The sequence below is a fragment of the Ochotona curzoniae genome, unplaced genomic scaffold (genome assembly GCF_017591425.1).
Source record: "Ochotona curzoniae isolate NIBS_2020 unplaced genomic scaffold, NIBS_Ocur_1.0 contig_4895, whole genome shotgun sequence".
NCBI classification, from domain to species: domain Eukaryota; kingdom Metazoa; phylum Chordata; class Mammalia; order Lagomorpha; family Ochotonidae; genus Ochotona; species Ochotona curzoniae.
In genome coordinates, this window is record NW_024466413.1 from 350,366 (window position 1) to 364,946 (window position 14,581).

Below are 14,581 nucleotides of genomic sequence, written 5' to 3' on the forward strand. Positions count from 1 at the left end.
GCAGCTGACTAAAGCTCGTGTGTGTGGTTTTTCTGGGTGAGGTGGGAGGGGACTTTGGCCAGGCAGGGAGCCAGCCAGGCACACGCTGTAGCGCTTCCTGGCGTTTACATGTGAAGCCATCGTGGAGCCACGGGTGTGAGTACAAGTGTGGTGAGCCCCAGAGCTGAGTGTGAGCGTTTCCTGCAGCCCAGGTTGGGGAACGGCCCATTTTCCCCTGGGGGAGTCACTGGGCAGGCTTCCTAGAGGAGGTGATGTTTGGCTGGGGAGTAAGGAGATTTGGGTTGTAGCTCTCTTTGCTGCAGCTGGCAGTCAGGGGCCCCCTTACGCTTTGCAGGGTCCTGCTTGGCATCTCGCAGTCCTGGTGCTGTCTCTGTCTTGGGCTCCTGGCTGCTGCCGCACGTCATGGATGCAGTGCTGGAATTGGAGTGGTTGGGCAGCTGCCAGGTGCCATCATCTCTGAGGAGGGACTTGGGTGGACTCTGAAAGGCTGATGACCTGGAGAGTGGGTAGGCCTTTCTTTAGGAAACTGCTGAGCTGGGAGTGTGCCCCCACCCTGTGCTCCAAGGAACCCCTTCCACGTCATATCAGAGCGGAGGACTCAGTTGTTGTTGTCAGATGTTGGATGTCATGTCTGAATGCACGTGGGAGTGATTTTTACGTTTTTTCATTTTAGTGGCCTTCCTTGTATTAGGAGTCTTGGGGACGGGCAGGTGCTGTGATATGGTAAGGCTAACCCTCCACTTGCAGTGCTGGTGTCTCAGATGCCGGTTCAAGACTTGGCTGCTCCACTTGTGCCCTGACTCCCTGCAGATACGCCTGGGACAGCAGCAGCAACACAAGTCCTCGGGCCCCTGCAGCATGTGGCAACCCGGAGGAGGCTCCTGGCGTTGGACTAGCCCAGCTCTGACTACGGTGGCCATTTGGCCATTTCCCTCTCTTTGTCCTTCTCATTCTGTAAACCTGCCTTTCAAATAAAAATAAGTAAATATTAGAAGAAATTTAAAATAGAAACATTGGGGCATTCAGCGAGTAACACAGGTTAACAGCAGCCATTGGCCTCAAAACCTCATACAGTGTCCAGCACAACAGGCAGGGTTGGAGGGACAGACAGCGAGCGTGATTCGGCCAAGGTTACATCGCCACCGCCTCCGAACTGCACCGTTTCCAGAGGTTTCATGTCCTCGCCAGTCCCACGTGCACACAAGCCTGCTCTGTGGCCTGCTCCTGTGTGTGTACAGTCAGCTCCGGCTGCTCACTCCACGTGGGCTGTCCACACCGCCTGGCCTGGCAAGCTGGGCCATGCACCTGCCCCCTTGCTGGCCAGTCTCCTGCCCAGCCTGGGGTCCTCTCCGGTCACCTGAGGGTGGAGCTTCCCTGGCCTTGACGCGCGCAGGTATCTGTGCACATTCCTGTGTGTCTGGATTCCTTCCGTCACTGTCAGATTCCTCTGCTGATCTGTGGTCACACCTCTGCATGGCCTTGGGCATTATTTCACGTTTGGGATGGTTATGAATAAAGTCTCAATGGGCGTCAATAGTTACGTCTCTGTCTGCTTTTCTTGGTAGGGGTCATGTTGCTGAGTGGTGTGTTAATACTAGGTTTCAGTTACTAAGGAATTTGCGAACTGGTTTGCAGAGCGACTGTATTCTTTCACACTGACGTCAACAATGTGTGATCAGTCTGGTAGATTTCTTAAGATTAAAAAAAATATTTGACACTCCTTTACAACATGCGTGCCTTTCTGGTCTTGAACTGGCTGCGAGGTGCGATGCTGGACAGGTGCAGTGACGGCCACATGCTGGGCTGCAGCTGGGAAGCATTCGGCTGTTCACTGGGAAGGTGGCACACCTGGTGTACTGAGTTTAAGAAAACTCATCAGTGGGATTTGGGTTTTGGGTTTTGTCTTGTGCTTTTCCTGAAACCACTGATCATGTGACTTCCTGTCATTCTCACCTATCAGTGGTCTGTTAAGATGGGGAGGAAATAAGCTGAGTTTTGAAGGTTAAGCTAGCCTTGCATTGCTGAGACAGAGCTCACCCAGTGATGCAGTGTCCGATACACTCCTGGATTGGATCCGCAGGCAGCGTGGATCCGTTACACTCCTGGATTGGATTCACAGGCAGTGTGGATCCGTTACACTCCTGGATTGGATTCACAGGCAGTGTGGATCCGTTACACTCCTGGATTGGATCCGTAGGCAGCATGGATCCGTTACACTCCTGGATTGGATCCGCAGGCGGTGTGTGGATCCGTTACACTCCTGGATTGGATTCGCAGGCGGTGTGGATCCGTTACACTCCTGGATTTGCAGGCGGTGTGTGGATCCGTTACACTCCTGGATTGGATCCGCAGGCAGTGTGGATCCAATGTGCTCCTGGATTGAATCTGCAGGCAGTGTGGATCCGTTACACTCCTGGATTGGATCCGCAGGCAGTGTGGATCCGTTACACTCCTGGATTGGATTCGCAGGCAGCGTGGATCCGTTACACTCCTGGATTGGATTTGCAGGCAGTGTGTGGATCTGTAAGGGGCTTTTTCAGTAGTTTCCATGTGAGCTCTTGGTATGATTTTCATCATTTGGGTGGATGTGGATAGCAAGAGTGGGGAGGCTTTTCCGCTGTTCCTCTTCTCTCCGTGGATGACTAAGAAGGTTCAGTCTCTGAAAGTAAATGTCAGGCCGAATCCAGTGGGAGATAACTGAGCCAGGGTCTGCCTGGAGGGGCAGGTCCTCGGGTAGGTCCCTGCCCCTCAAGTGGCAGGGGGTTCAGCTAACTTCCTGTGGGTCCTCCACCTGCTGGGCACCATGTGCATGCCCACTGCAGCTGGGCTGTAGAGTCCACGGGCTCGACATTGCCCACACTGCTTCTCTGACAGCCCTTTAAGGTCTAGAATGGACACTGACGCTCACGCTCCCTTCCTGACACCAATGGCCAGTCACTCTTCTTTTTTCGCTTTGTCAGATGACCTTAGAAAATCATCACACTTTTTGAAATGTCCAGGAAGCCATTTGCAGCTTATTCGGTTTCTCTGCTGGGTCCACTTTTGAGTTAGCAGTTGGTTGCCCCCATCCTCCTTGCCTGTTTGTTTTTCCTCCTTATCCAGCTCCTGCCCATATGTTCACTGGCCCACATCCTGCCACAGCCTAACACACTTGACTGTGAGGTCACATGTCACCATTTCTCAGAGGTTGCTGGGCTTGCCTCCCCTTGCTTGTGCACCACGAGGGCAGCAGTGTGTCTGCTTCCCCTCATTTATCTGCTCCATGCCTGGCCTCTGGGGGACACCCCTCTGGACTGGTGAGTGCGTCCTGGGAAGGCTAGTCTCAGGAGTGGCATGAATGATAGGGGAGTGGGCTGTGCAGCGCTGGGGCTCTGCACTCGCTCCCTGGCTGGGTTTCTTCCTGGGCATGGCCTAGACCAGTTCCCTGACCATCCAGGGCCTTGCTAATGAAGACAGCACAGGTTTCTGCATCAGGCACCTAGAGGCACTGGCCAGGAAGGGACTAGGGAGAACCTTTCGTTTCATCTTGAACAGTAAGTTGTAGGATGCCTGGGAAACACATGTTTTGCTTTTGGTTTCTTGCTTATTGCCAACGTCTGTGTTGGGCTTCTCTTAAAGTAAGGGCTCTCATGGAGATTTACCCTTCCCACCACTCTCTGATCAGGACCAACACCTGGACACCTTGTGTCTTGTGCCTTAGCAACCCATTTGGTGGTTTTAATTAGAATATTCTAATGTCATCAGGCTGGGAAGGATTCTTCTTCTTTGTCATCGTCGTCATCATCGTCATTGTCTTCTTGTTCTTCTTCTTTTAATTGGAGGAAAAGCAGTAATGCTATTTCATAAAGCCTTTTCTGCACTTGGTTTTCTTCAACCAGACAGCTCTTTCCCCACAATTAGCGCCTTCATGAACTCTCTATGGAGCAACAGAGCACAGATCGTTTCTGCTTTGCTGCATGGTACCTGACAGTTGGCTGTCTTGGAGCGGGGTTTTGCTCATCCCCTTGGTGATTTTACCTCCCTGATTCTCTGAACATGACTTCTCAGTTGATCCTAAGAGCAAAAAATAAAGTAAAAAAAACTAGCCCGCCGTTGGCTGCGAGTGCACGGGTCTTATAGATGTAGACTCTTCATGGTCATTGCCTAGAGTCTGGTTTTTGTCCTGGGTACTCATTGCACCTGCACTTTGGGGCTGGTGGGCTGGTGTGGTGTTGGTGTTGGGGGGTGGTGTGGCTGTGCCTGTCCGAGTATATATTGATTTATCCGTCTCCTTAGTACCTGAACATTCATGGAGCTTTCTGAGAATCAGAGTCTCATCTTCATTTCACACCAAGCATAGCTCCCTGGGAAGTCTGCAAAGACACGGGAAAGAGCAGATGGAGCTGGGTGTGTAGCTGTGGGGCTATGGCGTAGGAGTGGGCAGCTCTCACCTCTGGAGTTGCCAGTGGCTGGGGGAATGCATTGTGAAGCCAGGGAACCGTGGGGGCCTGGGGTTGGGGGTTCCTGGCCCCAGCTCTCAGCAGCGGCTCCAGTGGCTTCACGCCCTTGCCTCCTCTGTCCTTGTGACTCTTCCTGGGTGTCTCTTGGGCTGGTGGCAGGGCCAGGCTGGGTCCCTACTGTTCTCATGCTTCTGAGTGTTGATGTGAGCAACTTCCGGCCTGTCCAGTCACAGGACATCCCTGCCGGTGTTTGTGTAGAGCCCTGGCTCAGGACTCACTCTATCACCAGAGGGCAAGTGTCCCTGTGTGTGCGACACCATGGGCCCTGAACCCCTCCTTGTGCATCCTGCGGCACAACTTCACAGGAGGAAGGGGGTGTGGGGAGGAAGGGCTGTGATGGGATCCAGACCTGTGTTACTAAGGAGTACTCTGCTTCCCTGCCCTCCTGCCAGGCCTGTGTGGGTACTGGGTGGGGAGAGTGACGGAGAAGAGCCTGGGACTGGGTGGGAACTGCATTCTGCCTGGGCCCCAGGTGTTCTCCCAGCCCAGCTGTGGGTCATTCCTTGCATCACAGCCACCCACAGCCTCCTGCCGCTGCTTGTTGGGTGGTGTCCCCCGAATCTGCAACTGGAAGGCCTTAGCTGCCTATAACTGTGGATTTGGGATTGGACAGCTCATCTGGCCCTACTTGATCTAGGTGCAGATGAGGTCTGTCTTGTCTCTGCTCAGCTCACCTCGGGGTCCTGTCCGCCTGCACATCGGGGCTGGGCATCGCCATGTGGACACTGGGGTGGCACAGGGAAGGAGGTGTGACTCTGCCCCCTCCCCACCGCCGGGTGTGGCGGGAGGGGGCTGTGTGCTTGGAGTGTTTCTTGGGAAGCCTGCCCCCTGCAGGACACTAACTCACCACTGTTTTTATCTTTCCATGTCTTCCCAGACCCTGGCGGCCATCCTGAATTTCAAGTACTCCGGTGGCCCAGGCCACGTAGAAGGGTACTACCGGAACCTCGCGCTGGGGCTGCACGTGCAAGTGGAACCGTCTGTCTTCTTTACCCGTGTCAGCACCCTCCCAGCCACCAGGTAACTGGTGGTCCCAGTGCCTCTCAGTCCCCTGTCCATCAGTGGGAATCCTCCTCTTGTAGTAGCCTGACCAGTCCTTGCTTCAGCACCAGGCTCCCCTCTCCTTGTCTGCAGGGGAGCTCAGCACATGGCCATGTGTTGCTGGGGCACTGTAGGGGCACGATGCCCATTTCTGTGCCATCCCTGGCTCTTGGGAGCTCCCTGTCTCTGGGAGCCCTGGACCTCCTGCCAGACAGCTTTTCTGCCAGATAAGCACCCCTGTATTCATTGCCCCAGGCCCGGCCTTCTTCCTAAGAGAGCAAGACACTGGACGCTGTTCACTCTGGGCGGATGTGGGCGAATGTGGGTGGCGGTACAAAGTGCTGTGTTGCTCTTGGAGGTGGGGCAGTGGCAGATTTTTGTTGCAAACGTGTTTCTGGGTAGGGCTGTGGTGGGAGGACCGGGTTCCATTAGCATCTGCGTGAAGCCCAGCCCCTTGCAGGCCGCGCAGGTGCACAGGAGCCAGGTACTTTGGGTAGGTAGGTGTTGGTCAGCCCTGAGCTCTCACAGATTGTGACGGGGCTGGGAGCTGGCAAGTGTGCACAGAGCAGCAGTGACTTGTTCCTTAGTAAAGGGGAGGTGGTGGCGGTGAGGATGAGCCCTGTTCTTAGGTCCCAGACCTTGAGTGTGTGGGAACAGTACCAGCCTGGCCAGCCCTGGAGCCCACACGTGGCTGGAGGCCTGGACAGATTCAGAGCTCAGAATCCCTCAGAAGTGCTACAGCGGAGCTGCTGGGACCCTGACACCGACACTGTGCACCTGCCACCTCTTCCTGGCCCTTCCTTGTGGGAGAGGGGATTTAGATTGGATTTCTCCTGCCCCTCCTTTCCTCTCTTCTCTGATCTCACTCATCACCAGATCCTGTGGCCTGCTCCCTGAACTACCTGCTCACCCCTCTGCACCCTGCTGAAGCACCAGTGCCTTCAAGGGCTGCCCGGCTTAGGTGGCCCCACTGCGCCCCGCTTAACACAAGAGCCCTCAAGGGCTGCCCGGCTTAGGTGGCCCCACTGCGCCCCGCTTAACGCCAGTGCCCTCAAGGGCTGCCTGGCTTAGGTGACCCCACTGCACCCCGCTGAAGCACCAGTGCCCCCAAGGGCTGCCCGGCTCACGTGACCCCACTGCACCTCTTGTGATCCAGTTGATGCTTGTACACCAGTCAGTGCTTGCTTTGAAAACAGGGAATGGTTTAAATGAATGATAAGGGTTCTGCATTAGATAAAGAGGGTGATGGATTCACTGTATACAGAAATGGAACAAGAGTGCATGAGATTAGTGAAAAATATTTATGATAATGTGAATGAATTGTAACCAGGATGATTAGGGAAGAATTGAGTGTTGGTCACTAGTATGGAGGATGAGAAACCCTGGGTTCCGCAGACTTTAAGGGGGAAGAGGGTCCTGTGAAAAACAATGTTTCAGTAATGGTGACCATTCACATAAAGTCGATAAATGCTGTGAAAGACAAAACCCGTTAAAACTGACATGAGAAGAAATGGAATTCAGGAGTGGACCCATGACAGCTGAAGGATGCTTCCCAGGGAGTGGACAGTGGGCTCAGCGGGCGTGCCTGGGAGGCTAAGCCAGTGGTGATGCTTCCTCCCTGGTGTCAGTGCCATCAGGCACAGCTCGAGACCTTCAGCTTCATGTTTATAGCTGCCTTCCCACCAATGGAAGCAACTTGAGGTATATAAAATGATAACAGCATGAACAATTGAGTTTCGGTCCAGAAATGCAATTAAACAAAATTAACCACTGAAAAAAAAAAATAAACCTTGGTATGTGCTGCATTAGCAAAACAAAGGAGACATCATCAGAATAGGTGAGCTGATGTACAGATAACCGTTGGAACAGGTAGGCGGGGTTAGCAGAGTGCACCCTCCAGCTGCGGGCCTGAGCGTGGCCCCAGGGCACGTGGCACTGAGGGGAGCCTCAGGACGAGCGGCATACGCCCTCATCACCAAGCTTGTGCCGCACACTGCTGAGAAGGGCGATAAGGAAAGAAAGTTAATGCAGAGAACCTGGAACTGAAGAAGTAAAGTGATTATGCATGTGTTTGTGCGTGAAGTGATTACCATGCCAAAGAGATCATTGAACTAGGAAGTCTGTTCAGCAGGATTACAGGATACTACTTAGTGTTTAAAAATCAGTTGTATTAGGGCCAGCAGATAGCCTGGTGGCTGAATCTTTGCCTTACATCCGTCAGTATCCCATATGGGTGCCGGATTGTATCCCGCTGCTCCGCTTCCCCTCCAGCTCCCTGCCTGTGGCCTGGGAAAGCAGTCGAGGACGGCCCAAAGCCTTGGGACCCTGCACCCACGTGGGAGACCCAGAAGAAATGCCTGGCTCCTGGCTTCAGATCAGCTCAGTTCCAGCCTTTGTGGCCACTTGGAGAGAGAACCAGTGGATGAAAGGTCTTTCTCTCTGTATCTCTCTGCATATCTGCTTTTCCAATTAAAAAAGAAATAAATTGTATCCATGTACTTGCGATAAACTGTTTTAAAATGAAAATCTGAAAATTATGTTTGCAATAGAAAAAAAATTTAAAGTACTTACAGAAATAAGATGTCTACTTAGAAAGTGACAATATAAATAAGAGAAATTAAATGAGATTTTAAATAATTGGGGAGCTGTACCGTGCTTGTTGATTGGAGGGATCAGTTAGGGTTAAGCTCTTAGTTTTTTTTTTTTTTTTTTTTTTTATTGGAAAGGCGGATATACAGAGAGGAGAGACAGAGTATGCCGATCCAAAGCCAGGAGCCTCTTCCGGGTCTCCCACGTGGGTGCAGGGTCCCAAAGCTTTGGGCCGTCCTCGACTGCTTTCCCAGGCCACAGGCAGGGAGCTGGAGGGGAAGCGGGGCTGCTGGGATTAGAACCGGCGCCCATATGGGATCCCGGTGTGCTCAAGGCGAGGACTTAACCACTTGCGCCACCGCGCCGGGCCCAAGCTCTTAGTTTTTAAAAACTTGATTATACATTCCGTATAGTTGTACCCGAAGTCCTAACAGGATTTTTTATTTTGGTGGAAATTAGTAAGCTGTTTTAAAAATTATTTTGAAATGAATCAGACCTGAAATAGACCAAAACAACAGCAAAACATAAAAACCCACTTGATCAAAGAAGAAAAGAAAGTTGCAGGACTTAAAGTTACTGTTGTAAGACTTAAGTCAAGAAAGCGTTTTATCAGTGTAAGGCTGACACAGGGCCGTGCGGACCGGAACTGTCAGGAGTGAGCCCAACGACATGACGTCAGTTGGTCTTCTGCTTGGAGCACTTGCTCATGTGTGACAAATGAGAAGGCAGCCAGTAGAACCCTGCATCCTGCAAGCTCCGATGCTGCACCCTGGGCCCACCAAGGCTGCTCTGCAGCTGTCAGCCCCTCAAGCCAGCATAGCACACATTCCCTGTGGCTCTGAGGCAGAAATGCCTCACTGCGCTGTGCAGCTGCTGCTCCGTGGAGAGCCTCGATGTGGCCAGCCCGTCTGAGGAACTCCGCTTATCAGCAGGCTGGGATCCAATGTTGGCCATGCCCTTGTGCAGCAAGGGGTACACGCCTGGTGTGAACACACGTGTAAAATGCTTACATCCACGCAAAATACTTCCACCATAAACATTTCCCGTGAATTTTGTGAAGTGCTGGGTATTCGTTCTTGAAGGAGTGGGCCTCGGCCACTGTGCCGGTGGGAGGCGGGGGCAGTGGGAGCTCTGTGTTTTGATGCTCTCTCCAGATGTTGAGGCGTGTTCAGCTCTGGGAACTGGCTGAAGCGTGTGTTGCCGAGTGAACATGCATGGGGCCTCGGCATGTGCAGCTCCCACTGTGAGGGTGAGGCCCTGGGAGCCTGCTGCTGATAGCCTCGGGCCGTGTGTGCACCTGCCTGCCAGCCCGAGCCTGCGTAAGCCTAAAGCAGAGCGGCTCCACATGGGTTGACTGCTTTGGGGCGTCAACAGAATTACACATTCCTTCATGAATCCAAAATGCAGGTGGGTGTGCGTTGTGTTTGCCACTCTCATGAACTGAGTAACTTTTGCAGTTGTTTGCTTTTAATTGGGGTTTTTAAAGGACAGTCTTCTGCAGGTGGAGGGGAGGGAGATGTCCAGTCTGTCCTGGACCTCGGTGTTCTGGGAGCGTCCCATGTCCCATTGCAGCGGCAAGGATCTCTTAGTCTTTTTTTTTCCTTTTTTTTTTTTTGTCTCAAGAGATTTATTTGTTTATTTAAAGGGCAGAGAGAGATCTTTATGCACTGGTTTGCTCTCTAAATGGCTGCAACAGCCAGGGCTGGGCCCATTTGCAGCTGGAATCCAGGATCTTCTTCTAGATCTCCCTGTTGGGTGCAGGGGCCTAAGGCTGTGGACCATCCTCTAAACATTGACAGGAAACAAGATTGGAAATGGAGTGGCTAGACTCAAATTGGTGCCTACTTGGAATACTGACCAGTGCAGGTGGTGGTGGTTTTACCTGTGATGCCACAGCACTGTTCCCCATTGAAGCCCCATTGAGTACTTGGAGATGTTACACACACTGGTGCCTGTCAGTGAATTGAGGATGAAGGAGGCAGATGTGTGGCTCTCACAACAGCCAAACTCGAGCTTGTGGCCACGCTGCCTCTGGGTGCTGGGTTTTCACTGCCACCACCAGCAGCCCGGGGCTGAGTGGCTGAGGTTTACTGGTCCTGCCTGACATCCCAGCAAGAGGAGGATCACATGAAACTAAAAAGTGCAGCTATTTCCCCCCAAACACTGAAGCAGTCTAGACTCAGGTTGGAATTTCCGTTTCCTTTTGCCCCGCTCTCCCTCTAGGCGCACACAGGTCTCGGTTGGCTTTCCTCCAGAGGATCAGTTCCCTCTGAGATTTGCTCTTTGCACAAAGCTGCCTAATAATGTAGTTAGGGAACTGGATTAGGGAGGATTGGCCACGCTGTCCCTGTCTGCACCCTGACTCCGTGCTCTCCTGAGGGACAGTTTTGCCCTGTTGCAGTATGTAATGCCGGTGGAGAAGGTGCCTCTCAGGGGAGGCAGAGCATGTTACAGGCACCTGAGAGACTCTGGCGCCAATGGGCCAGGTTTGCATCCTGCTGCCCACGTGTGCCAGAGTCTGCAGGAAGTCAGCCGTCTTCCCCCCAGCACTGCCTTTTGAAATGGAGGTGACAAAGACCCCATGGGGTCCCAAGACTTGAGGGTCAGCAGGGTCACCTGTGTGGAGTCTCCCGTGGTACTGCCAGGGTGGGACCTTGGAAATCAGTGATGGGCACGCGGCTCAGGTGTGTGTGCGGGTATGAGTTTCAGGCACAAAGGAAGGAGTCCTTGGCAGCAGCCGCATCAGGCAGCCTTGTCAGGATGCCCCATCACCTCACGCATGCGAGGGAAGTGGAAGATTGTGCTGTGAGGACTTTTCCTTGCGAAGACGCTTGTTACTAATAGCTTGATGCAAAGCTCTCCCAAGTCATATAGCAATCTGAATCTGTATGCAGGACTTGCTTCCATCACTTTTTAGAAAAATACTTACTTTTATTTGAAAGTCAGAGTTCCATAGAAGGAAAGACAGAGAGGGGGAGAGGTAATCTTCCATCCACTGGTTCACACCCCAAATGGCCATAGCAGCTGGAGCTGAGCTGATCTGAAGCCAGGAGCCAGGAGCTTCTTCTGGGTCTCTCATGTGAGTGCAGGGGCCCAAGAACCTGAGCCATGCTCTGCTGCCCTGCTCCATAAGCAGGGAGCTGGAGGGGAAGCAGAGCAGCCGGGACAAGAACTAGTACGCATGTGCGATGCTAGCAGGTAGAGGATTAGCTGTTGAGCTACCGTGCTTGCTCCTGTTACAATCATTCTAACAGTAGAGCTTCAGTCTTTAGAAAATTAAATGTATGTTTAATTCAAGGTGATTGTTTTTTCCTCAGCCCACTGTTGATCTTCTGGTTAGTTTACAAATTTCAGGCTGTCCCATCTTGTGGACTCACCTGGATTTGTTCATGATGTCTCTGTTAGTGAGATTCAAGCTGTATTTTTTTTTTTTTCCTTGCTATTTCCAACAAGTTGTCCTGAAGCAGTTCTCCTTCCCTGCCTTCCTGGGACAATTGTTCTTGCTGTTTTCTGCCAAGTGCTCTCCTAGGTGCTGAACACAGCAGTGGGTAAAGCCGAGTTCATCAGAGGGGTGCTTCAGTGGAAGAGCTGGGCAATGGACAGGAGTTCACCACCCAGCGCGAGCAAGGTTGAAAGTGCTCACGGAGAATGGAATTAATGCATAAGTTTATCTCAGTGCAAGCCAAATTTGAAATCCAGTATATGAGAGGTCTTCAGATTTTTATTGTGAAAAAACTGTGCATGTGCGTTATGGTTTTTACACCCAGATCAACTTATGGTCTAATTTTGTTTTCCACAAACATGTTTAAGTAGACTCTTGCAGACAGCAGACATGAAGTGCCAGGTGGTAAGTTGTGCCAAGGAGAGCAGCTGCTGTGGGGAGAGCTTTCTCTAAGAGCAAGCAGGGCCTCACGTGCTTGCCATGGCAGTTGTAAAGTGCCATGGAAGGCAGAGGTGCCCCTGCTCCGCAAGCCCTGGATGTGTCTTGTACAAACTTTACAAGGCTTCAAATGGCCATTCTCCAGGAATAGGGAGATGCCAAGTACTAAGAGGGAGAAGGCTGAGAAACAGGTATTTTAACTATTTCAAATAAAATAAATCTTTAAAAAGAAGAAAAGCATACAAAGGAATTCCTTTTAAGGACTAAACTAGAATTCCTTTACAGTATTTAAAAAATCTGATCATGTTTCCATTTTTTTTTTTCTGTTCTGAAGTGCCTGGTGTAACAAGGTGTGGTGGGCTGGGAAGTGGCCAGTGGCTACAGGGGATGGCGCCCAAGTGCCCAGATTCCTCCCGAGGGTGTGCGCCTGCCTGGTGCTCCCTGTAGCATCTGTGCCCAGGCAGGCCTAGCCGGGGCTGCCAGAGGAGCACGTTCTGGCTGGCTTCTCTTAGCCTGCAGGTTTGATGACCTGGACAATGCCAACAAGAGTTGCTTTCCATCTCAGAAATTCCTAGGCAGAGTGTCTTGGGGCAGACAGAGTGAGGGCTGTGCCACTGTGGCTTGCTCGACCTAAGAGCTCACTTCAAGGCCACAGGTCCAACAGGCACTGCCAAGGGCAAGCCCCAGGACTCCCAGACCCCACCCACAGAGGGTCTGTTCCACCAGGTCTCACCTCAACCCAAGGGGCCTGCCCTGGAAGATCCTGGGTTCTGGGCTTCAGGAAGTGTGGGGGACTCCAGCCTTCGGGGAAGCCCACAAGCCTCCTACTGGCTGCACGTTCTTTCCAGAAACAAGGTAGATTGTGCGCAGGCGGTTGGGAAGAGGGGACTTTGGAAAGGTCCTGGAGACTTGCTCTGTCTCTGCCGTTCTCACATCATGCTCCTGCACTCGGGAATGGACAGCCTTGGGCATGGGGACTCTGGGGTGCCTCAGTGATGTCCCACTGGGTTCAGGAGGAAAACCAGCCCTCCCCCCAAACATCTGGCGCTGTGATCTGCAGATGCACCCAAGGCTTGGTGTGTGGCTTCCTCATTTTGCTGTCAGTGGAGGGAACGTTTGCAAGGAAGGCGGGCAGGTTTTGGCTGCTGTCCCCGCAGCACCCCTTGTGTTGATGTGGGTTCAGTAAGGGGGTTCATGAAGCCCGTGCATTTGACAGAGTTCACTGGGGCCTCCCCGATCTGTGCTGTAGGCATTCTTATCCCTTTGAGGAGGCTGGGGAAACTGAGATCCAGAAAAATTCAGCGACTAGGTTATGATGTCCCAGCCAGTTAACAACAGAGCTGAGTCGGAGCAGGCCACGTGTTGTAGCCATGCTGGCTCATCCCAGTGTTGGTGTTGTTGCAGTGATGGTAAATCCTCAGGGTGACCTGCAGCCACACACATGTGCCCTGTGACCTCACTGCCTTTAGGATGAAGAGCAGCTCCCTTGGGTCCAGCTCTCTACCCTCTTGGAGTCACACCCCGATGCCATCCCTGACCTGATGTCGCAAGAGGCGTGTCGTGTCCTGCAGTCCTCCTTGAGAGCAGCTGCTGTCCCCAGCATTACCATATCGAGATGTGCCTGTGTTGCTGAGGGGGACAGCGGTGGCCTCTTTGTGACTGCTGAGCGAGCAGGTGCACTGCAGTGAGTGCATGTGAACAAACAGCAGCTGGATTCCCAGATTGATTAGTTCCCTTTTTTTTTTTTGGTAAAGATTTATTTCATTTATTTGGAAGGTGGGATTAGAGGGCTAGACAGTGAGAGCAGAAGAGAGAGATCTTCCATCTGCTGGCTTAGTCCTCAAATGGCTGCACTGGCCAAGGCTAGGCCAGACCAGGCCAGAGCCAGGAGCTAGGAACTTCTTCCAGATCTCTCATGGATGACACTTGGGCCATCTTCCACTGCCTCTCCGGCACATTAGCAGGGGGCTGTATCAGAGATGGAATAACCAGGATTCAAGCCCATGCCCATGTGGGATGCCACTCCGTTGTGCCTGAAGCAGTGCCACGTGTGCATAGCAGGTGAGGTTCTGGCTTTCTGCTCTGACATCAGCCACGGTGCTGTCGGCACGGTTTCCAAGCTGCCACAGCAGGTGCACGGTGGTTTTGTGTCTCAGCTTGTGTCTGTGTCTCCCAGGTGTGGTGTTAAACATGTGTTCTTGCCTACCCTCAGGACCTGTGGCGCTGTTAACTTGTGTTTGTTTAGTTCTTTTTCAGCTGTTTACTTTCTTGCCATAGAGTTTTGAAAGTTCTTTAGAATGTAATCCCTTTGATATGTAATTTGTGATATTTTGTTTGAATCTGTAACTTAATTTTTTATTCTAGTGTCTTTTGTAGAACAAAAATTTTAAATCATGTTGTAGTCTAATTTAAATTTTTTTTCTCTAATGGAATCCAACCTTTAGTTATATGAATTTTTCTTTTATGTTTTCTTGTGAAAATTCTGTCATTTTGATTTGCATTTATATATGTATCTTTAGTAACTTCTGTCTAAGTTGCAAAGTGTAGGTAGATTTTTATTTTTTGGCACACG

The 14,581-nt window shown here is 51.9% G+C and overlaps 1 protein-coding gene across 1 annotated transcript in view; it reads left to right on the forward strand.

Moving 5' to 3' along the window:
• Positions 1-14,581, forward strand: part of TRAPPC9 (trafficking protein particle complex subunit 9) — a 338,695-nt gene that overhangs the window by 204,216 nt on the left and 119,898 nt on the right. The window contains exon 19 of the mRNA XM_040988506.1: positions 5,377-5,519. Within this exon, the coding sequence (XP_040844440.1) occupies positions 5,377-5,519 (143 nt within the window). The remainder of the gene's footprint in view (positions 1-5,376; positions 5,520-14,581) is intronic.